At 55.3% G+C, this 27,552-nt stretch overlaps 2 protein-coding genes across 4 annotated transcripts in view; one reads left to right on the top strand and one right to left on the bottom strand.

The window, feature by feature from the left end:
* Nucleotides 1–1,838: 1,838 nt before the first annotated feature.
* Nucleotides 1,839–7,776, bottom strand: LOC104060777 (cytochrome P450 2C5). Its single transcript, XM_009562616.2, has 9 exons — nt 7,524–7,776; nt 6,842–7,004; nt 5,877–6,026; nt 4,968–5,128; nt 4,618–4,794; nt 4,042–4,183; nt 3,421–3,608; nt 2,577–2,718; nt 1,839–2,389 (listed from the first exon to the last, which is right to left on the bottom strand). Exons 1-9 carry the CDS (start codon nt 7,698–7,700, stop codon nt 2,196–2,198), a joined length of 1,494 nt encoding a protein of 497 aa, XP_009560911.2. The 5' UTR covers nt 7,701–7,776; the 3' UTR covers nt 1,839–2,195.
* Nucleotides 7,777–21,370: 13,594 nt separating this feature from the next.
* ARHGAP44 (Rho GTPase activating protein 44) overlaps nt 21,371–27,552 on the top strand; it is a 35,566-nt gene continuing 29,384 nt past the window's right edge. For all 3 annotated transcript variants that reach the window (XM_054083280.1, XM_054083279.1, XM_054083281.1), the window contains exon 1: nt 21,371–21,569. In XM_054083280.1, the coding sequence (XP_053939255.1) occupies nt 21,517–21,569 (53 nt within the window). In that variant the 5' untranslated portion in view covers nt 21,371–21,516. The remainder of the gene's footprint in view (nt 21,570–27,552) is intronic.

Below are 27,552 nucleotides of genomic sequence, written 5' to 3'. Positions count from 1 at the left end.
GCGTTTGAATGGAGTTTTCTTCACAGCAGCCCATATATTGTTCGTTTTATAGTTGTGACCAGAACAACCCTCCAGTGTTTTAGCTATTGCTTACCCAGCAATAGCTGGGAATTACCCAGCAGCAGTTTAGAGGTGCAGACGTGAAGGAACCTGGATAAATTTTCCATAACTGGATTTATAAAGAGGCTGCAGGTCAGGGAAGAGGTAAAGGCTTTGAGGTCTTGGCTTGATTCTCCAATATCTTAAGAAATTTGGGTTCTCAATGTGTGTTTGTTCGCTTAATAAAGGCTCAACGCTCCCTTCTGAAGAGATCACAACCCCTCCCAGAGATGCATTTCTCTCCCTGTGCAAAAAAAAATACTCCTCTTGCAGTGGTATCTAGGAAATAGTCTTTCCTTGGGAAATAGTCCTTTTGGGATGGACCCACCCCTGAGAAACTGCGGTCCCAGGGCAAGAGAAGCCCCCCGCACCTCCGACCTCACCTGCCTCCGGGAGGGCTCTGGACAGAGCAGGCCTCCCCCTATCCACACTTGCAAGGAGGTACAAGCACCCCAGTAAGGCAACACCCAATCAAAGCAGCCCCCAACACCCCTATACAGCCCCCCTTTGCCTCCCTGTGTCTGGTCCCAGCCTTCATGAAGACCCCAAGCTCCGCTGCTGTGACAACTCCCTCTGCAGCAAGCCTAAAGGAGGGCTGGGAGCACATCCCACACTGCCAGCTCCACTCAAATAACCGCAGCGCTACTGCACCAGCTGCACAGGGGCGCACAGAGCTGAACAGGCACCTGGAGAGGTACTAGAGGTGAATATTGTTGGGGAGGACTTCAGAAACATACAGCCCAGAAGCCAAGATAGCAAGCTGAGTTGTTCTCATCTGCTCTCCTCTCCTACACTCTCCTCCCAAGCTCCAGCTCCTCTAAGCTGCCACCCAGCCCTTTTATTGGCATCCTGTGCTCCTTCCCCAGCTGGAATCCTTTTCCAGAGCTCAGGAGGCTCTACATCTCCCGGCGCAGTAGGCTGCCTACCTGGGAGCCCTTCCAGTCAGAGCTGTGGGGATCAGTGTTTTGAAGCAAGCAATCAATTCCTGAGCTGCATAAGATTCTTTTGAAGATTAAAGCCATGGAGCAAGTCAGCAAAAAAAAAAATGTTTTCCTGGCTCAATCTGTCCTAAAACACAAGAAAACTTGGGGAAGATGAAGATGCTTCAGGAACAGACGTGAAGCTGAAATCCTGTATCTGGGATGTTTGCACTGGGAAGAACTGGGGCGCTGGGCAGCCCGATCTAGTGGGAAGTGTCCCTGCTCATCACAGACGGGTTGGAACTAGATGATCTTTAAGGTCCCTTCCAACCCAAACTATTCTATGATTCTACAACAATTGTTTTCGAAGGCCTGGGGACAGTCCCAGGTGCCCACTGGAGGAAGGCAGTGCAAGCCCAGGTGACACATGGAACACCCTGAGAGGGAAGAAGTGACCTTGGAGGCAGAATCTGTCTTGCTTTCCCAAGCCTGACACCCTCTCCTATAGCACATTTCCCCCCCAGGCGTCATATTTTAACATCATGATGTTAAATCCCTTAATGAGTGTTCACAAGGACTGCATCCCTGCGCACGAGGATGTGGGGATGGGAGAAAGTGCAGTTTGCAGCCTCACGTACTGTGAGTGCTAATGGACGGTACAGGGCTGGAGCAAAGCTGTGTTAGATACCACGATTTGTCCTCTTGGTTGTCATGGCTGGCTCACACACTGCCAGTGAGGGGCAGGGAAGCCTGAGCACCACCACCCTTATGTCAGGAGAGACCAGTGTCCTACAAACACCAGCATCCAGTTCTGATGGTTATATTTATTGCAGAAACACTCTTAATCTGTCACCAAAATGATGGAGAGCCCAGCTGAGTGGAGCCCAGGGAGCCACAGGCACAGACTGCTCAAGGTTCAACCAGAGTCAATAGATATGGAGGGAGGAAAACCAGTGCTGCCTTCCTTGTGTTACTGGGATGCAGAGTGGAAGAGTTGGGAGCCAGGATACCCATGGAGCTGATGGCAGAGATACCTGGCAGTTCTTCAAGGAGAAGTTCGAAGTGATCCTCCTACTTCGTGGCTGCTGCTGTAGAACATAGTTGCCTGGCTTGTGCTGGTTTTGGAAGAAGCAGAGGCACCTGGAAGACCCCTTCTGTCTCCCCACTGCTCTCAGCTTAAGAGGGCACTGTGCGCCGTACAGCGTAGAACTTGGCCGGTATCACCCTCTTCTCAATTTCCAGCCATAGGGAGGACAAATCCATCTCCTTGGACTCAATGGCGAGCTGGAAGGTGAAGTTCTGCAGCAGAGTGGTGAGGAAAAGGAAGAGCTCTATGCGGGCTAGTGCCTCTCCTGGGCACATCCTCTTCCCTGGGGACACAGAAAGGTGGAGGTGAGCACCGTGCTGGTGGCTTCATCCAGAGCTTGGGATGGAAAGGTCATAAAAGGACAGCAAGAAGGTAAAAATTGAAGGTATAACTGGTATCAAGTAATAGTGATGCTGACAGTCCCTAGAGCAGAGCCACTGCAAGGATAGCATGCAGGGCTCAGCACTGACCTGCTGAGAAAGCCATGAAGGCTTCACGCTTCCTGAACTTGCCCTTTTCATCCAAGAAGTGGCCTGGGTTGACTTCTTTGGGGTTCTCCCACTGGGTTGGATCCATATGCACAGAAGACAAAACTGGAATAACAGCTGTGTCCTGCAGGAGAGGGGTGGGACAGAGGAGCAAGGAGCGATGTCAGTGCCACAGCACAGGGCTCTGCTGAGCTGAATAAGAAGGTGAGGAGCACCTGGGAGGCACAGGGGGAGCCTGGATGCACACTCTGATGCCCACCCAGATGCCCAGGAAGAGGCAGCCCTGAGCAATGGCTCTGTGGAGGGACAACTAACACGGGGCTCCCCCCCCTGCTGGTTTCTGCGCAGTTCGTGAGACAGGAATTATTCAGCTGTTCCCATTGATTTCTGCTAAAACCCCTCTCACTGCACAAAGTCCAAAGGAGGGAGGTGTTCATTCAAGGTGGGTATTGTACAAAATGCTTGCAGTCAAACCCAGAGTGGCAACCATCCCTGGATCTGCCAAGGAGGTGGGAACTGGCTGGACCCCATGCCAAGGTGGGCTCAGGCTCCCAGCCCCAGCAGCCCTGTACGTCTCCACGGTGGAAAGAGGTGTTTCCAGGACAGGCAAGGGACGTGGGTGTGTGGGCAGAACTGGCAGCAGCATTCACCTCCCTCTACTCCTCCGCTAAAAGATTATCTCCACCTCCCTGCCATGGAGGATTGGGAAAGACCACAGACATTCAGGAGTGAGCAAACAGTCCAGAGGCAAAGGCAAATCTTGTTCAAGGTCCCTCTGCCACCCTCCCACTCAGGGACACAGCGAGTCCAGGGCCATGACATCTACCTTGGGGATGATGTGGCCCCTGAACATGACATCCTGTGTCGTCATCCGCGGGAAGTTCTCGGTGCGGGTCTTATGGAAACGCTGCAGCTCATGGATCACCGCATTGGTGTATGGCATCCTCAGCTTGTCCTCTGTGCTGGGAGCACGGCTGGTGCCCACCACCATATCGATCTCCTCTTGGATCTTGGCTGGGGAAGATACAGGTGGGGAGCTGTGGTACTTGCTGTGCAACCCCCACCCTATGATTTCTTACCGCCCCCATGGACACCTATCCAGGAGCCAAAGGATGGACTAGCAGGGAGGGAGGAACCCAGCAGAGCCCCTTGTAGAGACCAGAAATAGGCTTTCTGTTCACACACCTCCCCAGATCAGTCTGGTTCAAAGCATCTCTCACAGGCCAGTCTAGGGCCGTCTGCACAGGCAGGGATGGAGAAAAGGGAGCAGGTACCCGGATCCCTCTGGCCCATGTGAATCTGTGTCTGGTGGCTCTCACCTTTGGGTGACCCATGCAGAATGGTTTTGGTCTCCTCCAAACAGGAGCCATCAGGGCTGGGACTCTGTCGTTTTGCTGTGCTGTGACCTCCTTAAGCACAGGGAGCAGCTGTGTTTTGCTGCTCTTACCTTGAATATGGGGGTATTTTGCCAGGATCAAGAGAAAGAAGACCAGGGTGTTGCTTGTAGACAATGTCCCGGCACCAAAGAGGTTGAATACTGACATGACCAGGTCCTCATTGTTGTACATGTTCTCCAAGCTGCTCTTCTCCTGCAAAGATGCCATGGGGAGGGGATTCAGTATCATCTGGGTGATTTTCCAGGCTGCAGCCAGGTCTTGAGGGCAGCCCTTGCCCCACTTTGTACCATTGCTCTCTACAACTGCCTGAAAGGAGATTGTGGAGAGGAGGGAGCTGGGCTCTTCTCCCAAGGGACAGGGGACAGGACAAGGGGGAATGGCCTCAAGCTCCGCCAGGGGAGGTTCAGGCTGGACATCAGGAAATGATTTTTCACGGAAAGGGTCATTGGGCACTGGAACAGCTGCCCAGGGAGGGGGTGGAGTCACCATCCCTGGAGGTGTTTAAGGGATGGGTGGACAAGGTGCTGAGGGGCATGGTTTAGAGACTGTTAGGAATGGTTGGACTCGATGACCTGGTGGGTCCCTTCCGACCTAGTGATTCTATGATTCTATGATTCTAACTCTACCTTCTCTGCTTTCATAAGGAAGCAGTCGATGTAATCCCGGGGGCAGCTGGGGTCCAGCGTCAGCTTGTGAAGCTCAATTTTTTCTCGGATGTAGTCCTTCAGCTTCTCACACTCAGCCAGGGCTTTTTTGTGTCGCCCTGGCAGGTGATGCATGATGTTGGGGAAGGTGTTGTAGACCTGCATGTGGAGGAGACACAAGAGGGCTCAAGTGCCTGGACAGAGCCTCTTGCATCTTTCCTCAAAGCCATGCTCTCCCATCAAAGCCGAGGACTGACCCAAAGCCAAGGAACATTCCTTGACTACCAGAGCATGTCAGACCTGAGGGTGCTGAGCACAGCAAGGATGCCTACCGTGGCAATGGGGGAGAGGAAGAAGCTGATGTAATTCCCAATCATGTTCAGTAGATCCAGAAACGCAGTGTCACTGTAGCTGTAACGGCTCCCGAACACTACAGAGCACATCACATTGGCAACTGCATGTCTGAACATCTTCATCGGCTCAAAGGTGTTTCCTGCAGCCACAGAAGAGGCAAGAAAGGCATCAAAATGTCAACAGTTATTGATCTGCCCCAAAATATAAAATGCTTTTCCTCACCCTTTGAGTCCTTGTCCTTTGAACTCTCAGCCCTGATTGAATCTGCCAGGTCTAACAGCTGAAGCAAATAGCCCTCCTCAGCTGCTTCCTTCCTCCTAAACCCCTCCACAGTGGTGGGGACTGAAGAAAACAGAGGCATCTCTTCTAGGCACTTTGGGGTCCTGCTGATGTGCCCTGGGGATCTGGGGGCTGAGTACCTTCCTGCGACAACCAAGCCCTTGCCAGCTCCACACATCGGAGGCAGAGGAACCAGCTCCCATCTCCTCTTATATTCAGGAAGCCCCAGAAGAGGTGGTGGCCCTGGCAGCAGCTCAGTTTTATTGGGCAAGAGGACCTCACCCTGACAAACCCCATGTCACCAGGGCAGTATCTTAATCGTGCATTCTCACTGCTTGCAGTTCCATTTCCTACTTCTGTTCTTTTGGCATGAGAAGGCCCTCAGTGGTTGCCACACCAGCTCAGGAGCACGATCCCCCACCCTGGCCCCGAAGCCATGGCTGTGTCACATCCCTGCATCTCTCTCTGGGTGGGAAGGTCTAAGCCCTTTCTATGAGGATCGCCCACACCGGCCACTGCAAATAGTTCCAGGGACCACACAAGTCCTGTGGGGCTGTTCTGTGTCCTCTGCCTGCCACAGGGGCCAGGGTGGACAGGACCCGTGTCACCTTCGAGTTTTGCCAGCATTTCCACCAGGTGCTGGGCCTCCTGCTGCACACGCTGCGACATGGAGCTCTTGCCCATCCCGAAGTCCCGAAGGGTGCTGACCGTGAACCTCCGCAGCTCCCGCCACTTCTTCTCATTGTTGGAGACAAAACCTGGAGGGAAGCAGTGCAGACCATCATCTCCCTGCCCCACGGCACCTCCCTGGGGGTGGAGGACCCTGCTCTGAGCCCGGCTGGGGAGCAGTGGGGCAATATGCCAGGAATCACAGAATCACAGAATCACAGAATCACAAGGTTGGAAAGGACCCATTGGATCATCGAGTCCAACCATTCCTAACACTCCCTAAACCATGTCCCTAAGCACTTCATCCACCCGTTCCTTAAACACCTCCAGGGAAGGCGACTCAGGTACCTCCCTGGGCAGCTGTTCCAGTGCCCAATGACTCTTACTGTGAAGAATTTTTTTCTGATATCCAACCTGAACCTCCCCTGGCACAGCTTGAGGCCATTCCCTCTTGTCCTGTCCCCTGTCACTTGGGAGAAGAGCCCAGCTCCCTCCTCTCCACAACCTCCTTTCAGGTAGTTGTAGAGAGCAATAAGGTCTCCCCTCAGCCTCCTCTTCTCCAGGCTAAACAACCCCAGCTCTCTCAGCCGCTCCTCATCAGACTTGTTCTCCAGCCCCTCACCAGCTTCGTTGCTCTTCTCTGGACACACTCCAGAGAATGACCCTGGTGTGTGCACAGTGTCCCTGAAAGGCTGAGGATCTTTACAGAAATGCTGAACAAAGCTGGAACTGGTTGAATGGAATTAATATTGTCCTTGGACAAGAGGCGTAGTAGTCGAAGGGACTTGCAGAGTGGGAAATGGGTGTTTGAGGTCTTGGGTGTTGAGTCCTGCACTAGACTCGAGCACGGCCAGCTGCATTCAGCTGGAGAGAGATGGTGTCTAAGAGTGATCCAGACACCTACCATAGTCTTTTGATAGCTTCGTCAGAAGGGGTATTTCAGGTCTCCCTCCAAACTCCTCGGAGTGGCCCACCAGAGCATCCTTCACCACCTTGTACCCACAGAGCACCACTGCCGGCTTCAGCCCCAGCCAGACGGTGAAGATGGGTCCGTACGTGCTGCTGAGCTGGGGGAGGGTGGGAAGCTGTGGTGAGTGAGGGTCCCACACCCCTGACGTTCATTTCAGTCTAAATCAGGTCTCGTGGTCGTGCTGCTGGTGAATGAATGAGCAGGGAGGGGAAGCGTCTCCTTCAAAGCCAATGTCCTCATCACACTCCCATCCCAGCCTGTCCCTGGGATGGTTCTGATCTCAGTGCCACTTTGGCGGTTTGAAGCATCATCTCTGGGATGCAGCGCTGGATGGAAGCAGTGCTGCAGCCCAGAGAGGGGTTGGTGCCACCACCATGGGCTCCTTATAATAGGAGAAAGACTTCAGTCGCAGCATGAATTGTGCTCCCAGTAGCAGGGATTTAGGCAATTCTGGTAGAGCAAGAGAAGAGGGCGGGGGGGGGGGGGGTGTGGAAGAGGAAAGAAAGGTAGGAAAATAATCAACTTTACAATTGCCCTTTTATTTTGACGTGGAACACTGACACTTTCCTCCTGCCAGGGCTGGGAGCAGGCCTGGCACTGCCAGCTCCTCTCTTACCTTCTCGTATGTCTTGTAGAGCGGCAGGACATCCTTTTGCCATAAGTTGCCCACAATGGGCCATGGGGCTGGTCCAGGAGGCAGCTGGTTTCTCTTCTTATCATTTCTCCATACCAGGAAACACAGGATGGAGAGGAGGAGGAGTGTAATGAACATCCCAGCCGATCCAGCGTCCATCCTTGTCTGTTCTGCTGAGCAGAGAAAAAAGATCCAGGAGTTGCCCCTCCAGGTGGACGATCACAATTGAGCAGAGAGAAGCCAAAACCTGGTGCCCCTGCTCTTCCTTACACTCTATATAAGCACAGCTCTTCCCACATCCCGGGGGTGTTCTCCACATGTCCCCCTGCGGTCAGTGACACGGAAACACTGGTTTATCCTGGCCAGACACATACTTGGCCCTGCTGTGTTGGAACACGGATCTCGAAGACCGGACATGGGGAGCTGGAAGCATTGCAAAACCCCACAGACGTGCCAGGGGATGTAGTGGCTCCCCCCTCCCTGTGTACCTGAGTCACTGTTTGCTCAGTGTTCCCTTTTGGTGACATGCAACACAAGATGTCACCATCCTGGCTAAACCTCACATGGCACCACCAGGTCATTGCTCACCTTGTCAGTGCCTGGTGTGTGACCCAAGAAGAGGATGTTGTGAATGGAATGCAGGAGGTGCTCCAGCCTTTGGATCATCTCCGTGGCCTCCTCTGGACTCGCTCCAACAGCTCCATGTCCTTCCTCTGCTGAGGACTCCAGAACTGGACACAGGGCTCCAGGCGGGGTCTCACCAGAACGGAGCAGACAGGCAGAATCCCCTCCCTCACCTGCTGGTCCCACTGCTTTGGATGCAGCCCAGGACATGGTTGGCTTTCTGGGCTGCGAGCACATGTTGCTGGCTCATGTTGAGCTTCTCATCCCCCAGTACCCCAAGTTCTTCTCCCCGGGGCTGCTCCCAGTCCATTCTCTGCCCAGACTGTAATTGTGCTTGGGATTGCAGGGTCAGGTTTGGGCAGGGTTGACAGAAGCTGCCAGGACCTCTGCCCTTTCTCCCTTTTTTTGCCACATAATGGGGCAGTTTGCAGTTGTTGGGCCAGCGATGCGCAGCGCTGCCGGCCAGGCTCGTCCCAGCCAGGCTCTGGGCAATGCACTTGTGTGGCTGTGATGTGATTCCTTACTTGTACACACCAAATCTCTTTCAAATTACTAAAGGTGATGGGTATTGAAGCTCCAGCAGCCCTGGGACTGCTCTGTTTCAATATTATGATTTTTAACCCCCACTGCTGCATGATGCTGGGGGCCAGAGGGGGCTTCTGCCTCCACCAGCACTGCAAACGCACCCAGCAAAAGGGGTTCTGGGAGGAGAAGGCAGTGCCAGGAGCCCGACAGCTGAGACCCACTGGGTCTGAGGCTGAGAGGTTACTATAACTCACATGTTTACTCTGTCCCATCACCCTATCCGTGCTCTTCCCACGGATTGCTCAAGGTTCCAGGCTGCGGTGCCCAAGGGCACTGGGAGGTGATGTAGTAGCTGGGATTTTGATCATGAGGTGAACAACCTCTCAGTGAATGACAACATTCTTTCCATGGCAGCCAAACAATACAAAGGACTCATTCAAAAAACAGGAGAAGAAAGAGCCGTGGGGATTATTAATTTGAGCTGCAAGGTTTAAATCCAGTGCAAAATTCCCTCTTCTGCAGGCAGGCTCAGGCAGAGCCCGTGACCCCCTGCCTGGATACCGAGAATGTTTCAGTGCAACACTCATTGCTTCGACAGGGTTTTGGAAAGGTGAGCATCTCTAACGAAACAAAAAAGCATTATTATATCACATATTATTACCAAAATAGAGAAAACAAACAAATCACCCTGGAATTTGTGGGTTCAAGTCACCAGACAAGAAGCTTAAAGAGAAATAACTCCCATGGATGATGGGTTTCTTGCATTTGCCTTCCTGAACTTCTTGGTGAAATTTTCCTTTAAGGTTCTCTTCATAATCTCTACAATTATCAGGAGCCTGGTATTCCATTCTGGAGTCTTCAGCACAAGAAGGACATAGAGCTGTTGGAATGAGTCCAGAGGAGGCCACAGAGATGATCCAAGAGCTGGAACACCTCCCATACGAGGACAGGATGAGAGAGTTTGGGTTGTTCAGCCTGGAGAAGAGAAGGCTCCAAGGAGACCTTAGAGCAGCCTCCAGTACTGAAAGGGGCTCCAGGAAAGGTGGGGAGGGGCTCTTGGTCAGGAAGTGAACGAACAGGATGAAGGGCAACAGTTTTGAGCTGAAAGAGGGGAGATTGAGATGAGGTCTTAGGACGAAATATTTTGCTGTGAGGGTGGGGAGGCCCTGGCCCAGGTTGCCCAGAGCAGTGGTGGCTGCCCCACCCCTGGAAGTGTTCAAGGCCAGGTTGGATGGGAGTTGGAGCAACCTGATGCAGTGGGAAGTGTCCCTGCCCATGGCAGGGAGTGGAACTGGATGGGCTTTGAGGTCTCTTCCAACACAAACCATTCCATGGTTCCATGATTCTATGATTCTATGATATGGTTCTATGAATAAATTAGACCAGAAGACTCAAAATGTAGTGTCCATATAATATCTTTTGTTGAGGATGCACAAAGAAAAGGGAAAGGTAGATGCTGTCAACTGAACTTTTAGCAGCCCAACTCCACTTTGCCTGAAAACAGATCAGGAGGGAAGAATGCACGTGGGCTTTGGAGCAGTCATTTCAGCACTTTGCAGGGGTGGGACCTAAATTGAGCCCAAATTTCTTCATGTGGACCCAAATACATTGGTCCTTTGTCCATCTCCCTGCTGTTTTTCATTTGAAGGAGAGCAGGGGTCTGCAGAGAAGCAGGCTGCTGCAAAGCTATGAGATCCCTTCTGCTGATGAGACCTTTCTGCTCCGAAAACTAAAATAGCAGGAAAGAATCGATTAAATCTCACATGGAAGCGGCCATGTGACATGAACGAAAAGGCAAAGGGAGAATACTTTGGCTTCTGAAAATTAAAAAATCCATTTAGACATAGCCAAGGCTTTTGGATTTTAGGCATATTTTGGGGCTAAAGTCATATGAAAATAGCAAGTAAAAGCAATCAGGGAGCAGAGTAGCCCATGCCTGCCCTGCATGATTTTGGTGCTCCTAGAGCACAAGGGGAGCATCTGGAGCAGGTGCCTGGTGCTGGCCATGCCTGGTCCAGTGCCAGGATGGAGTCTGGCTCCTGACTGCCACGCTGTGGCTCTGCAAGGGGTGGGGAAAAACATTGCTCAACTAAATTGTCACATTGCTGGATCAGACCCAGAATGTATCAGAGGGGTTCATTCAAGGAGTTGTAAGGAATGATGCTCACAGGGTATTTCTTGGTGTAGACATGTATACAGAAAAGCTGCCAGGCAAACACAGCAGCACAGAAGGGAGAGATGACTCCAGATAAATAAAGAAGTCAATCAACTGTCTGGGTTATTAGATCTAGGAAGATCTGCCTGAGGAAAGCATAGTGGCTGTTCATCTCTCGGTTAGCACTTCTCTGCAGTCGGTGTGGAAAACCTCGGCAAGGATCAGGGCATGTCCCATGTCACAGGCTGGATGGGGAGCAGAGCCAAGGCACAGCACACCTGGGAACAGAGTCCAACTTCGGGCTGACAGCTTCAGAAACACTGAGTCACCAAAGCTGGACGCACCTCTAGAGCTCACCTCCTCCAGCCTATGGTCCAGCAGGAGGAGGCTGCTCCAGGCCATGTCTAGTTGGGCAGCTGTTACACCATGTGAGGTTTCACTTGGGCTTTCCGAAGCCCACCCTCCCTCCATGCCCTCGTTGTCTCACCTTTCACCGTTTAAACCATTTTTCGAGGCTGATGCCCACATCCCATCTCGGATATGAAGCAAAGCTACACTTGCAGGTTCTCTTGATCTCATGCTTTGCTTCAGCTCTGCTGGCTTAGACTAAGCTGCTACACTTCTGCTAAGGCAATTAATATTATCCTAATGCAATTTTCCCCCATCAGCAGCCCAAAGCCTCTGGAGGTGCTCAGCTCACCCTTGACCACGCAGAACAGAGGAGGTGTAAAAATAGCTGCTAACCATTTTCATCTCACCCCCTTTTCCCTCTGCAGGCACAGGGGTGCGACAGCCCCAGTGGCAGCTCGCTGCGCAGCCCAGGCAGCTCATGACTAAGCCAGGAGTATTTTTGGTTGCTCTTAATAATGCAGCAGTACTCGCTGCATCGAAGGCTGGCCTTAATTATAGGGCAAGTGTCATTTGTCATCGCTCTCAACTCCTCTCGCTGCGATGCAGCTCCATGGCGGCGTGATGCTAAAGCTGCTCACTCACTTCTGGAGAGTTGTTACTGGGGTTTGCTGTGGGATCCCTCAAGAAAACCCAGTCTTACATCACAGACCAACCCAGAGTTGCCCTGGTGTGGGGGAGAAACGTGGTTTGATTTGTTTCAGTAATAAAAACATGGTTTGGTTGGTCCCAAGGCTTTCTCCAGTGTGAGGCAGGCAGAGTGGGGACACACCCTGCTCACCATCCTCACCTCTCTCATGTTCACCCACTCAGCACCCTCATGTTATTAGTCTTCCCCTGCCTGACCCAGGTGAGGTCCTCGGCTGAGCCAGCTGCCGTGGTGGATGCTCATTGGAGATGGAGCATCAGCATGTTCATAGCACCAAAGAATCATGGAATGTTTTGGGTTGGAATTCACTTCAAAGTCAGTTCCACCCCTGCCATGGGCAGGGACACCTCCCACTGGATCAGGGGCTCCAAGCCCCATCCAACCTGGCCTTGAACCCCTCCAGGGATGGGGCAGCCACCACTGCTCTGGGCACCCTGGGCCAGGGCCTCCCCACACTCACAGCAAAACATTTCTCCCAAAGATCTCATGTCAATCTCCCCTCTTTCAGCTCTAAACCATTCCCCCTTGTCCTATCTCTGCACTCCCTGACCAAGAGCCCCCTCCCCACCTTTCCTGGAGCCCCTTTCAGTACTGGAAAGTGTTCTAAGGTCTCCTTGGAGCCTTCTCTTCTCCAAGCTGAACAACCCCGACTCTCTCAGCATGCTGTGATCTTAGCTCCCAGGGGTCAGCCTGGCCACACAGGCACTGAGCAGGATTTTAGGGTTAAGACACCCATGGGCCCAACCCTGCTCCCTTTGGGAATTCAGTGCTGGAGGAGCTTTGGGCCCTTCCTTCATCCATCATCGTGTCACAGATAAACCAAGCAGATGGCTTGGTCTGTTTTTCTATGGCTTGCTCATCCCACGAGGAGAATGAGGCTTTCTCTAGTGCCAGAGTCTTTCTTCAGGTCCTAATGTCCATGAAACATCTGTGAGATCTCTGGAAGCCCTGTGGTGCACTGGGGACAAGTCCTGCTGCAAGAAGAAGAGGCAGGAGGTAGTTAGCCTCCTGTCTTGCCAAGTAGGAAGACATAATTCAAGGCTAAAGATGAAGCAATTCCCTTTTGCATGCAATAAATGTTGTCGTCAGTTTGCTTCTGGTCTGCCATGGTTTTAGTTTCAATACAGTGGCAACAGCGGGTGATCTGCTCCTCTCTTCCTCTCTTCTGAGACTTCATCTGAAGTACTGTGTCCAGTTCTGGAGTCCTTAACATAAGAAGGATATGGAACTGTTGGAACAGGTCCAGAGGAAGGCTACAAGGATGATCCGAGGGCTGGAACATCTCCCATATGAAGATAGGCTGAGAGAGTTGGGCTTGTTCAGTCTGGAGAAGTGAAGGCTCCAAGGAGACCCTAGAGGAGCTTCCAGTACCTGGAAGGGCTCCAGGAAATCTGGGGAGGGGCACTTTATAAAGACATGGAGTGACAGGAGGAGGGGGAATGGCTTTAAATTGGAAGAGGGAAGATTTAGACCAAACATCAGGAGGAATTTCTTCACAATGATAGTAGTGAGTCCCTGGCCCAGGTTGCCCAGGGAAGTGGTGGCTGCCCCATCCCTGGAGATATTCCAGGCCAGGCTGGATGAGGCCCAGGAATCAGTTTGCACAGGAGGCCGATGAAGGTAGATGGTGTTTGAAGTGCCCTGCAGGATCCGTTGCTGCAAAGAGATGCACATCAAAGGCAGGTTTGCCCTGAAGGTCACTCAGCCCAGGTGAGCCCAGAGAGAAGACAGCCCAAGGATCTATTAATATTTGGCCGGAGACACGCGCTGACAGAGCGTGGACCTGGTCCTGCCCATCCACCCCTGCTGCCGCACAGTCCATGAAATGAGCTGGATGAATCACCAGCAGGTGGAAATCCATCCCCACCATGGGAAACGACCTCAAGTGCCGCATCTGTGATTGGACCAAAAAATGCCATTAAGCTTCCCTATAACATTTTAATCTTTCCTCTCCCCCCACTTCCCCATGCTGCCGATCCGATGTGGGGCGGCTGGGGTGGATTTATGCCTGTACCAGGCGCTTCCCGTGAAGCCTCTGCGTGCTTAATTACACAGCATTAATCTCTCCCTGTAATTCCCTGGAGAGCGTGGCTGACTGCGGCAGGAAGGATCAGTTCGTGCTGCTTGTACTGGGTCTGGATTGTGGACAAAAGGCACAATTCTGTGCTCCAAACCACTCCAGAAAAGGAGCTGGCCACTCTCCCCGCACCCTTGCTCCTGGTGAAGCTGGGTCCAACGGGTGCAACTGATTCCACTCCCGGTTCTCTGGAAGCATGGCTCTGCTTTTAATAAAAGATGTTGCAGCTTTCCAGGGTGGGTTGGTTTGAATATTGCCAATGAGAATATGCCAGGAGCCCAAGTGCCATCCAGAAATGGTTGGAGAGAGCAAATGAGCTGTGCACATGGCACAATCAGCCGAGTCTTACTATGCCCCCCCCCTTTCCCTGTGAGATGAGCATCCCAGCGGGGACGTGAGTGAGCTGTTATGAAAAATGTTAAAAGGATGGGATTGCTGAGGACAGCTGCAGTGCCCTGAAACCTTCCCACCCTGCTGTTCACCGCTCCTGTAATGAGTAGGGAAAGGAGAAAAAAAATCCACCCCCCCCTTCTCCTCCACCACCTTGCAGCCACGCCACATCCTTATCCAGGGCACGCTGTTGTTTTGCACTGCGCATGTGTATTTACAGCAGCTGTAAACCTCATTAAAATATGTTAATATGAAGAAAGGGAAAAAATAGCTCTTGGGATCAACAGGGCTGAGTGCAATGCCTGAGAGAGGCAGGGAGAGATGCAGCCCAGGAGCTGGGCTGGTGGCCTGGCACTGGGACCGCGTCTCTGTGGATGGGACAGTGTGCTCCTCAGGGACAGGGAGCGCCTCTGCGTGAGCTTCCAGCTGGAAGCACAAAATCCCACCTCTGTGTCCCTGTAATTGGTAGCAAGTCCTGGGTTTGGGCTCAGCACTCCCTGTCCTTTCCCTCTGGCTCGGGAGGGCAGAGTGGTGCTCAGGGTGTGCTGTGCACCAACACGACCAGCTCAGCTTCGGGCTGGGAGCAAGGGGTTCTGGGCACTCTGTATGTCAGCCAGGTCCCCGCTTCCAGGGATTTAACCCCTGGCATCTGTGTCACGGCTGGCCATAGGCAAGGCAAGGAGCCCTAAGGTGTGACAGCAAGACAGAGCCAGGAGCCAGACCCTCCACGGGAGCCACCAGCACAGTCCCGAGCAGCAGCATCCCTTGTTATCCATCCAAAAGCGGGGAGCTCCGGTGCCATATGCGACCTGGCAGGACGGGCGCCGCGGGGCCAGGTAAGCAGATGGCAGGTGCTCTTCCCCCGGCAAGCGGCTTCGGGGCCATGACAGCAAACCGGGTGACAGCTGCCAAATCTGAGCAGGCATGAGGAGGAGAGGGAAGCAACGCAGTCGGCATCACAGTGAAGCTCTGCTGCTTGGAAGTGGGCATCCATTGCTTCTTATAAAATCATAGAATCATAGAAAGGTTTGAGTAGAAAGAGACCTTAAAAATCATCTAATTCCAATCCCCGCACTTTCCACTGGATCAGGGGGCTCAAAGCCCCATGCAAGCTGGCCTTGATCACCTCCAGGGATGGGGCAGCCATGGCTTCTCCGTGCAACCTGAGCCTCCCCACTCTCATTTTGAAGAATTTCCTCCTTATGTCTACTCTAAATCTGCCCCTCTCCATTTTAAAGCCATTCCCCCCCCTCCTATCACTCCATGCATATCACTCCAGTCCCTCCCCAGCTTTCTTGTAGCCCCTTCAGGTGCTGGAAGGTTGCTATAAGGTCTCCTTGGAACCTTCTCTTCTCCAGGCTGAACAACCCCAACTCTCTCAGCCTGTCCTCATGTGGGAGGTGCTCCAGCCTTTAGTGTCCAACAGATTATTTACACTTGTATTGGAATTAATCAGTGAGCTGAGAAGCTGGTGGCTCCTGTTTTTTTGGGAGTGATGCCCTGCAAAGGATGAAGGTTTGTGCTCCAGCAGCAGCTCAGCCAGAGCAGAGCAGGGGCTTGGTGGCAGTCACAGGACACTGGGACCCGGGTTCAGCCAGGCTAGGCTCACCTGCTCACCAAAACGAGACAGGATGGGACCTTATTATGAGCTCTCTGGCCACCTCCTGTGCTCCCTGCCTCCCTTTCCTCCTGTTTGTCTGCTGCGGCAATTGCACAGACACTGCTTCCGTCGTGCCCTTCATTATCTCTGCCTGCTGGAACATAAAACAGGGAAATATGATTAAAGCTCTTTCTTGGGTGAACTTATCAGCCTGCAGAAAGGACATCAGCTTCATTGTTGCTGGGAGAGAGCATCCTTGGTGCCTGCAGGGCTGCAATGGGGCTGTCGCAAACACAGTAGGGGCTGTTGCTCCTGGTACATTCACATCATGTAGCCCAAGCATGGTGCACACCAAAGCCATAGAAGAGACATGGTGGGATGTGACATTTGGTTGTGGTGTGTTTTGGGAGCAGACTGGGTCATGGAGGCATAGATATGGGTCAGCAGGAGCCTGTGCTGGACATGTGGGTAGGGGCAACTCTGCCAGCACTTGATTCACGTCAGGGCTCTTAACACTCATGTGGTTTTCCACTAAAATGGGTTGCCTTGATGGTAATCTGCTTTGACCCATCTGGGACAATGCTAGCTGATCTTGTAGGTTCAACAGCACTGAGATGATGAAGGGGTAGTGGGAGGGACAATTCCTTCAGCACGTGTCCAAGGCAAGAGGGTAAAAGCCAGAAGCAAGCTGGGGTGGTCAGATTGACCTTACTTGGCACAATTGCTATGATGAAGACATGGAGAATCAACCCTGACGTGGTGTTCTGGAGCTGCCTTTGGGCTGGGAGAAGGTGAGCACCAGTACTGCGTCCTACAGGGCTTTTCCCAGAGTTGTGTCCTTGAGTTTTATGCTTCCTGGAAGGTCGTGAAACATCTCTCCAGCAGTGTCTCAGAACATCACATGGTGGGAACCACAGCTCTGAACTGTGCAGCTCTCTGCATCTCTTCAGAGGAGCCAAAATTCCCCGTATCCACCCCCAGAAACCCCATAAAATGTCTCCTTTTGCAATCCAGCAGTAAAGACACGATTAAGAGTGGTAAAATAGAGAGGAAGCACTGAAGCTGCATCAGCTGATGCCAGGGGAGATGCCAGGCCTGCCTGGCTGCAAAACATTCCTGGATCCTAAGACAGGCTGTGCCCTCTGATGCACCGAAAGCATCACAGCAGCACAGGGAGGAAAGGCACCTTTGGGTGCAGCCCCACCTTCTCCCATGGGCACAGTGCCAGAAGACCCTGGTGGGTTACTGCAGCAGGAGCCTTGGTCCCTCATGCCCATCCCACTGGATGAGGTGTTCAGGAGTGGCTGAGCAGCGCTGGAGCTGCTGCTGGGATTGCTCCGGGTGCGTCCCAGCCCAGGGAGGGAGCTCGGTTGTCTTCCTCTCCATCATGGTGGGCCCACAGTACCCAACCTCAGGCCTTGCATGACAATGTCTGAATCCAGAGGCAGATGCATGCAGGAGCTCGGGAGCATCCTCCTTGCTGCCAGCCCCAGGGCACCTCAGCACAAAGACCCCCCACCAGCAGCTCAGACCCCCACCACCCATTCAATGAGCCCCGAAACAGGGGTGTCCTCTCATGATCCCTGCACCAGGGGGTCCCTGCATGGCCTCCTGGGACACAGGGGTTGACAGACCCAAACCTTATCCCTGGGGTGCTGCAAGCTCCCCCAGACTGGGAGACACAGGGCTGGCACTTCACCTCCTGGGGCAGCACTGTGCAGTGCAGGGGAAGGAGATGGGTTGATGACACCAGATCAGGCTGGATTTGCGCTCAAGCCCGGAGCTACTGTGAGTGATGCTGTTCCCACCAACATTACTCTTGCTTTGTCACCTCCAAGGAGTCTCAGGGAGATTTTAGTCACTTAAGATGCCCATCATCACTCCTTGATTCTTAATATGAGCTGAGAGCATCCTCACTCTTCCCCAGACAGCTCCAGGGGTGTTATTATGGGTTTGCCCAGGAACGGCTTGATTTTGTAGGCTCTATGTGTTAGACCCCCAGTAAAATACCACTGGGAGATGCTTGGTTTGAGGAGTTGTGAGACATGGGGTGCAGGCAGCTGCCCACACACTGGGACTGAGGATGCATGGTGTGGTGCTGCCTGCCAGTGTGGGGAGCAGCCATGGGTTTGGCAAGAAGATGGTGATAGGGGCAAACAATACGAAATCCCAAAAAGCCTGGGAATGTCTTCAGATGGCACCGAGCAGAGGGAGAGGAACGAGGCTGTGGTGCAGTCTCTGGCGCAGCGTTGGCTTCCATGAATGCAAAACTTCTGCCTTTTTCCATTAGAAAAGCACTGATTTATTTTTTCCCTGGGTTTTCAGAGAGCAGGAAGGAGCATGGCTGAGGCTTGATTGTTTCTTTAAAGGAATTGGTCTCCGCTAATGCTCATGTGCCTGGTGTACGTGGACATGCCTTGGTGTGCCCGGCAGGCTGCGAGCATCGCCCCGGCGCAGGCAGGATTGCATTGCAGGGCGTTGTTTGGACTGACCAAGACAGCAGCGGCAGCATCCTATCATCTTTTTCTGGGCGATGAGTGACAGCGTGCCTAGAAGCTCACAGGAACCGCCAGAAAATCCCATCAGTCCTGAGACTGTAAAAATCCTGGGAGAACCTTCCTAGCCCCGTTGTGCAGACAAAAAGGATGAGGCACAGGGCTGCGATAGAGCAGATGCTTTGCAGGGTCAAACGGTGAGCGGGAGTTTCCTGGCCCCGTTTCAGCAGAGGAAAAGATGGACATATGGAAAAGGGCTGGGGGTGACGTGGTTTCAAAGCAGAGCTCTCAGCCTGAAGCAGGGGCTGCCCGAGTGTGCACAGCCCTGCCAGCGCGTGGTCGTGTTTGTGGGCAGCGCTGATCACCAAGAACATCTCTGAGGATTGGATTCAGATGCAGGATGGGGACAGTGGGATGGGACATCTGTGAGTGACCTCAAAGTGTGTCACCAAGGCTTTTCCTAAGCAGGTTTCACACTATTGCAGGGGTCAGTGCCTTGGATTTTTTTATTCCGCACCAAGAATCACAGAATCATGGAATGATTTGGGTTGGAAGGGAACTTAAAGATCATCCAGTTCCAAACCCCTGCCATGGGCAGGGACAGCTCCCACTGGATCAGGGGCTCCAAGCTCCATCCAGCCTGGCCTTGAACACCTCCAGGGATGGGGCAGCCACCACTGCTCTGGGAAACCTGGGCCAGGGCCTCCCCACCCTCATTGTGTAGAATTTCTTCCTAATGTCTAATCTAAATCTTTCCCCTTCCAATTTAAAGCCAATCCCCCTCATCCTATCACTCCATGCCCTTAGAAAAAGTACTTCCCAAGCTTTCTTGTAGCTCCCTTCAGGTACTGAAAGGCTTTTATAATGTCTCTCTGGAGCCTTCCCTTGAGTGTCCTTCAAGCTGGGAGCAATGCCAGCGTGGGCAGAGCAGCCCGTTTGGGGCTCAGCACTGTGCAGGCCCTTGGCTCACCCCACCTTCCGCCTCGGGGTCTGCAGATCCTGGGTGGAAGCGGGGTCCCCTGGCCACCCCAGCCCGGTCCTGGCTGGGACCAGCTACTGCTGGAGACAGGCTTCTGCTCTGGCTCATCCAGCACTGCTCAGAGATGAGCAGAAGTGAGATGTTTAAACCTGCCATAGCCCTGAGCACCCCAAATTCCCAGGGCTCAGGAGAGCAGAGATGGGAGGTGCTGGGGGAACATCAGGGGGATGCTTAGGGGGATGCCAAGGAACGCCAGCGATGCTGGAGGGATGCTGAGGCCACGACAAGGGATGCCAAAGTGATCATAGAATCATTAGGTTGGAAAAGACCTTTGAGATCATCACCTCCAACTGCACCTGTCCACTACCAAATCATATCCCTCAGCACCTCATCTACCCACCTCCAGGTGGATGGAGACACCTCCAGAGATGGGGACTCCACCACCTCCCTGGGCAGCCTCTGCTGGTGCCTGAGAACCCTTTCAGTGAAGAAACTTTCCCCAATGTCCAATCTACATCTCCCTTGGCACAACTTGAGGGCATTTCCTCTCATCCTATCACTTGTCACTTGGGAGAAGAGCCCTGCACCCACCTTGCTGCAGCCTCATTTCATGGAGGTGTACACAGTGATGAGGTCTCTCCTCAGTCTCCTCCAGGCTGAACACTCCCAGGTTCCTCAGCTGCTCCTCATAAGGCTTGTGCTCCAGACCCTTCCCCAGCTCCGTTCCCCTTCTCCAGATGTGCTCCAGTCCCTCAACGTCTTTCTCATATTGAGAGGCCTAAAATTGAACCCAGGATTCGAGGCGCAGCCTAATGATGTCGGTGGGATGCTGGGGGATGCCAGGAGGTCTTAGGGAGGTGCTGGGCCTTCGCAAGGGGTGCCAGGGGATGCAAGAGGATGCCAGGGGCTGTTGGGACCATCCCAAGGGAGACTGAGAGGTGCAAAGGGATGCCAGGGGCTGCTGGGGGGATGTCAGAGGAAGCTGAGGCACGCCAAAGGGATGCTAAGGTCATACAGGGAATATTGGGGCCATGCCAAGGGACAGCGTAGCCATGGCAGTGGATGACAAGAGGATGTCAGGGATGCTTGGGCCATGCCAAGGGATGCCAGGGGATGGTGCAGCACACCAGGCAGATGCTGAGGGGTGTCAGAAGATGCTGAGGCCATTGCAGAGCGTGTCAGGGGTGGCAAAGGGGGTGCTGAAAGGAGGTCAGGGGATGCTGAGGTCATGCTGGCAAATGCTGGGGGCATTCCAGGGGATGCTGGGGCACACCAGAGAGGTACCAGGGGGATGTTAGAGGATACTGGGACCATGCCAAGGTTTGGGGAGGGGGATGCTGGGGCGCACCACTAAGGATGCTGAGGAGCAGGTGTGCTGGGACCATTCCAAGGGATGCTGAGGTCGCATTAGGGGATCCTGAGAGGTGCAAAGGGATGCCAGGTGATGCTGGAAGGATGCTGGGGGAGTGTCAGAGGATGCTGGGGGGTGTCAGAGGATGCTGGGGGGATGTCAGAGGATGCTGGGGGGTGTCAGAGGATGCTAGGGAGGTGTCAGAGGATGCTGGGGGGATGTCAGAGGATGCTAGGGAGGTGTCAGAGGATGCTGAGGGGATCTCAGAGGATGCTGGGGGGGATGCCAGAGGATGCAGGGGGGATGCCAAGGGATGCTGGGAAGGTGTCAGAGAATGCAGAGGGGATGCCAAGGGATGCTGGGGGGGGGGGGGGGGTGTCAGAGGATGCTGGGGGAATGTCAGAAGATGCCGTGGGGATGCCAAGGGATGACGGGGGCTGTCAGAGGATGCTGGGACCATGCCAAGGGATGTCAGAGGATGCCGGCGGGCCGCCCCTGGCCAGGCCGATCCCGCCGGACTACATTTCCCATGGCCGCCGCGGCCGGGGGCGGTGCGGGCGGTGCGGGGGGCGCGGGCGGAGGCGCGGAGCCGCGCAGGGGCGGCGGGCCCGGCTCGGGCTCGGCTCGGCCCGGCTCGGCTCGGTTTGGCTCGGCTCGGCCCGGCCCGGCTCGGCGCGGGCGGGCGGGGATGCGGGAGGGGCGGCCCGGCGCCCGCCGCCACCATGAAGAAGCAATTCAACCGCATGCGCCAGCTCGCCAACCAGACCGTGGGCAGGTAGGGGTGGGGACGGGCCCTGCGGCACCTGCAGCGCCGGCCGAGCCCTGCCCGAGCCCTGCCTCCGGCCCGCATCCCGCCCCAGCCCTGCATCCTGCCCGAGCCCTGCCCCGCTCCTGCATCCTGCCCCAATCTTGCATCCTGCCCCAATCCTGCGTCCTGCCCCAATCTTGCATCCTGCCCCAGCCCTGCATCCTGCCTCGATTCCTGCCCCGATCCCGCATCCTGTCCCGACCCCTGCCCCAGCCCTGCATCCTGCCCCCATCCCTCACCCTGACCTGATACCCGCCCCGATCCTGCATCCTTCCCTAATCCTGCAGCCGGCCCCAATCCCTGCCCCAATCCTGCATCCTGCCCCGATCCCTCATCCTTCCTCCATTCCACACGTTGCCCCGATCCTGCATCCTGCCCCCATCCCGCACCCTGCCCCAGTTCCTGCCCCGATCCCTCATCCTGCCCCAGTTCCTGCCCCCATCCCGCACCCTGCCCCATCCCTTACTCTGCCCTCCCCACAGTCCCCATCATGTGCTCTGCCCCAACCCCGCACCTGCGACCTCGCTGCACCAATCCAGCACCTTGCCAGCATCCTCCCTGCTCCCTGCCTGCCCCACAGCTGCATCCTGCTTGCCCCATTGCTGCTCCCCAATGCCCACTCTCTCCTGCTCTGCTGCCCCTGCTCCATGCCAGCTCCCTTGCCTGAGCCCTGCCTGCCCCACATCCCACACTTTGCCTGCTCCCCTGCCACCCCACAGCCCCAAACGCTGCCTGCTCTCTGCCTGCTGCACTGCCCATTCCCTGCCCACCTCCTTGGCTGCTCCCTGCCAGTCCCATTGCTCCAGCACCAGCTCCCTACCGGCTCCCTGCCTGTGCTTTTGTCCCTATCCCTGCCCACCCTACTGCTCCTGGCTCTCTGCCTGCTTCCCTGCCTGCATCTTTCCTGTGCTCCCAGCCCTCAGCCTTCCTGCTCCCTATGTACCCCTTGCCTGCTGCCTGCATCCTGCCTGCTCTCTGCCCGCACCCTCTCCCCTCTGCCCCTCTGCCCCTCTCCCCTCTGCCCACACCCTCTCCCCACATCCTCTCCCCTCTGCCCCTCTCCCCTCTGCTGGCACTCCCTCCTTTCACCTGCATCCTCTCCCCTCTGCCCACACCCTCTCCCCACATCCTCTCCCCTCTGCCCCTCTCCCTTCTGCCCCTCTCCCCTCTGCCTGCACCCTCTCTTTTCACCTCCATCCTCCCCCCTCTGCACACACCCTTTCCCCTCTGCCCACATCCTCTCCCCTCTACTCCTCTCCTCTCTGCCTGCACCCTCTCCTTTCGCCTCCATCCTCTCCCCTCTCCCCACACCCTCCCCCCTCTCCTCTCTGCCCCTCTCCCCTCTGCCCACACCCTCTCCCCTCTGCCCTCTGCCCCCCTCCGCTCTGCCTGCACCCACTCTTTTCGCCTCCATCCTCTCCCCTCTGCCCCTCTCCCCTCTGCTGGCACCCCCTCCTTTCACCTGCATCCTCTCCCCTCTCCCCACACCCTCTCCCCTCTGCCCCTCTCCCCTCTACTCCTCTCCCCTCTGCCTGCACCCTCTCCCTCTACTCCTCTTCCCTCTCCCCCTCTCCCCTCTCCCTGCACCCTCTCTTTTCGCCTCCATCCTCTCCCCTCTGCCCCTATCCCCTCTGCCCGCACCCTCTCCTTTTGCCTCCATCCCCTCCCCTCTCCCCAAACCCTCTCCCCTCTCCCCTCTTTCCCTCTCCCCTTTCCCGCACCCTCTCCCCTCTCCTTTCCCCCCTCTGCCTCCTCCCTGCCCCCCACCTGCTCGTTAACCCATCCCTGTCCCCCGCATCCACCCTGCTCCCCTGCTCCCCTGCTCCCCTGCCTGCCCCTGCCCTCCCCCACCTGCCCTGTCCCTTGTCCGAAGGATTCTGTGTTGCGCCCCACTGAGCTGCTCCTGCAGCACCCATGGGTGTCCCCGGCTGGCTGGGAGCAGGCAGAGTGCGGGGGCACATCGGGGTGCAGGTGAAGGGGAGGTGCCCGTGGGTGCCACCGCGCGGGCAGGCCCGGGGTTTGGAGGTGACTGTTGTGTAATTCCTGGAGATTTTGCAGCGGAGGAGGGTGGGATTTATTTATTTTCCCTTCCCAGCGCGGCACTGGCTCTGGCGCGGTGCTCAGCATCCTCGCCCGGAGCCGAGGGCTGCGTCCCCTGCGTCCCCCTCGCCGTGTCCCCCGTGGCGGTGGGGACACCGCGCTGGCTGGAGGTGACCGATACCGGCGGCTCTTCGGCCGCTCGGCTCCGGCACGCGGGAACAGGGCTGGGATGAGCTGTGCGGGAATGTGGTGCGGGAGCGCGGTGTGGGAATGGTGTGCAGGAGCACAGTGCGGGAATGTTCTTGGCAGGGATGAGGTGTAAGGATGCAGTGCCGGAATGTGATGCGGGAACACTGTGCGGGAAGGCGGTACGGGAGTGTGGTGCAGGAATGGGGTGCAGGAACATGGTGTGGGAATGTGGTGCAGGAACTGTGTGCAGGAGCTGGAATGTGGTGGCAGGTGTGAGGTGCAAGGATGCAGTGCAGGAACTTGGAGTGGGAATCCGATACAGGAGTGCAGTGTGGGAATGCAGTGCAGGAACACGGTGTGGGAATGGTTTGCAGGAGCACAGTGCGGGAATGTTCTTGGCAGGGATAAGGTGTAAGGATGCAGTGCTGGAATGTGATGCGGGAACACTGCGGGAAGCCAGTATGGGGGTGCGGCGCAGGAACGGGGTGCAGGAACATGGTGTGGGAATGTGGTGCAGGAATGGGGTGCAGGGACATGGTGTGGGAATGTGGTGCAGGAACTGTGTGCAGGAGCTGGAATGTGGTGGCAGGTGTAAGGTGCAAGGATGCAGTACGGGAACTTGGAGTGGGAATCCAATACAGGAGTGCAGTGTGGGAATGCAGTGCAGGAACACGATGTGGGAATGCGATGGCAGGTAGAAGAATGTTATCTGGGAATGCAGTGTGGAAATCTGGTATAGGAGTGCGGTGTGGGAGCACAGGGCAGGAATGGTGTGCAGGAGCATGATATGGGAATGTGGTGCAGGAAGGATGTGCAGAAGCACAGCGTGGGAATACGATGGCAGGTATGAGGTGCAAGAATGCAGTGTGGGAACATGGTGCAGGAATCGATACAGGAATGTGGTGGCAGGGATGAGGTGCAAGGATGCGGTATGGGAACGTGATGCGGGAACACCGTGCAGGAATCCAGTACAGGAGTGCAGTGCAGGAATGGTGTGCGGGAACATGGTGTGGGAATGTGGAACTGTGTGCAGGAGCTGGAATGTGGTGGCAGGTGTGAGGTGCAAGGATGCAGTGCGGGAACTTGGAGTGGGAATCCGATACAGGGGTGCAGTGTGGGAATGAATGCAGTGCAGGAACATGGTGTGGGAATGGTGTGCAGGAGCACGGTGCGGGATGGGGTGACAGGGTGCAGGGATGGAGTGGCAGGGTGCCGCTGTGCAGGAGCACGATGGCAGGGATGAGGCACAAGGATGTAGTGCGGGAACATGATGTGGGAACACTGTGTGGGAATCCGGTACAGGAGTGCGGTGCAGGAACCGTGTGCAGGGACATGGTGTGGGAATGTGGTGAAGGAACCACGTGCAGGAGCTGGAATGCCATAGGTATGAGATGCAAGGATGCAGTGCTGGAACTTGGTGTGGGAATCCGATATAGGAGTGCAGTGTGGGACCACAGGGCAGGAATGGTGTGCAGGAGCATGATATAGGAATGTGGTGCAGGAATGATGTGCAGGAGCACAGCGTGGGAATACGATGGCAGGTAAGAGGTTCAAGAATGCAGTGTGCGAATGCGGTGTGGGAACATGGTATGGGAATCCAGTACAGGGGTGTGGTGTGGAATGCGGTGCAGGAACGCGGTGTGGGAGTGGGGAGCAGGTGCAAAGTGCAGGAATGCTGTGGCAGGTATTGGGTCCAAGAATGCTGTGCGGGAATGTGTTGCAGAAACACAATGCGGGAATCTGGTCCAGGAATGCAGTGTGGAAATGCAGTAGAGGGATTCTGTGCGGGAACGGTGTGCAGGAGCATGGCGTGAAAATGTGGTGGCAGGTACGAGGCACAGGTATGTGGTGTGTGAATATAGTGTGGGAATGGGGTGTGGGAATCCAGTACAGGAGGGTGGTGTGGGACCACAGTGCAGGAGCAGTGTGCAGGAGCATGATATGGGAATGTGGTGCAGGAATCCAGAGAAGGGCCACAAAGATGGAGGTCTGGAGCACCTCCCATACAAGGACAGGCTGAGAGAGTTGGGGTTGTTCAGCCTGGAGAAGAGAAGGCTGCGAGGAGATCTCATAGCGACCTTCCAGTACCTGAAGGGGCTCCAGGAAAGCTGGAGAGGGGCTGTTCATAAAGGCTTGTGGGGATAGGACCAGGGGGAACGGGGATAACCTGGAGAGGGGCAGATTTAGACTGGACACAAGGAAGAATTTCTTCACCATGAGAGTGGTGAGACACTGGAACAGGTTGTCAAGGGAAGCTGTGGCTGCCCTATCCCTGGAGGCGTTCAAGGCCAGGTTGGATGGGGCTTGGAGCAACCTGATCCAGTGGGAGGTGTCCCTGCCCATGGCATTGGGGTTGGAACTGGATGATCTTTAAGGTCCCTTCCAACCCAAACTATTCTATGATCTATGATTCTATGAGTGATGTGCCAGGAGCACAGTGTGAGAATAGAGTGCAGGTACGAGGTGCAAGAATGCAGTGGGAGAACGTGGTGCGGGAATCCAGTACAGGAATGTGGTGTGGAAATGGTGTGCAGGAGCACAGTGCCGGACTATGGTGGCAGGGATGAGGTGCAACAATGTGGTGTGGGAATATGGTGTGGGAATTTGGTACAGGAGTCCAGGGTGGGATTGGTGGGCAGGAATCTGGTCCAGGAGTGCGATGTGGGAACGTGGTGTGGGAAGGTAGTGCAGGAATCTGGCCTCAATGGTCCAAGAGGTCTTTTCCAACTTGGGGATTCTATGAAAGGAGCACAGTGCGGGAATGTGGCAGCAGGTATGAGGTGCAAGGATGCAGCATGGGAATGTGGTGCGGGGACATAATGTGGGAATCCGGTACAGGAACACAGTTCAGGAACAGAGTGCGGGAGCAACGTGCAAGAGCATGGAGCGGGAATGCAGTGGCAGGGATGAGGTGCAGGGATGCAGTGCAGGAATCCGGTACATGAGTATGGTCTGGGAACATGGTGGAGGACTACAGCGCAAGAGCAGAGTGCAGGAGTGTGGTGCAGAAACCGAGTGTGAGAATGTGGTGTGGGAGCACAGAGCAGGACCGTGCTGCGGGAAGGTGGTGCAGGAGTGCAGTACAGGGGATGTGGTACCGAGAACCCCGCGCTTGCCGCCCACTGAGGATGTCAGGCGGAGCTGTTGCGGAGACAGAGCCTGTGATTTTCTCCTTGCGTCTGCGCTGGGCAGGGTTTGCTCTCCATATGCACCGAGGAGGTTTGCCATGTCTCCTGCCGTGGCTGATCCCAGCTCCCACCACCACCGCCTGGGAGACTCGAGCCGGGCACCATGCACACACCAGGCTTCAAAATGGTGCTGCTGCCAAGAGCATCCTCCTTCCCGCATCCCTTGGGAGCACGGGGCTGAGCCGGGCTCCCTGCGGCACTCAACGCGTGGCCGGGGGAGCAGGGACGGAGGCTGTGGGGCTCGGAGCTGCTAAAGCCCTAATCCTCTTGGGGCGAGCTGCGATGCCAGCTTGTGACGGTACCCGGCACGTTTGCTGCCTGCAGAGCTGCCCGCGCTGCCAGCCTCTCCGGGCTGGGAATAACAGGGGAGGACATGGCCAGGATGGGGCAGCTGGAGACACCACAGGGCTCGGCAGGTGCTCAGGGACCATCCTCATCCCCAGCCCAGCTCCCTTGGTCCCTGTCTCGGGTGCGGGCTCAGGTTTTATCCTGCTTCCTCACTGCAGAGCCCTGAGCAGCTGTCTCCAGCTGTC

The sequence above is a fragment of the Cuculus canorus genome, chromosome 18 (assembly GCF_017976375.1).
Source record: "Cuculus canorus isolate bCucCan1 chromosome 18, bCucCan1.pri, whole genome shotgun sequence".
Taxonomy (NCBI): Eukaryota; Metazoa; Chordata; class Aves; order Cuculiformes; family Cuculidae; genus Cuculus; species Cuculus canorus.
The sequence above is the reverse complement of the archived record's forward strand: the minus strand, read 5'-3'. Positions and strand labels throughout refer to the sequence as shown.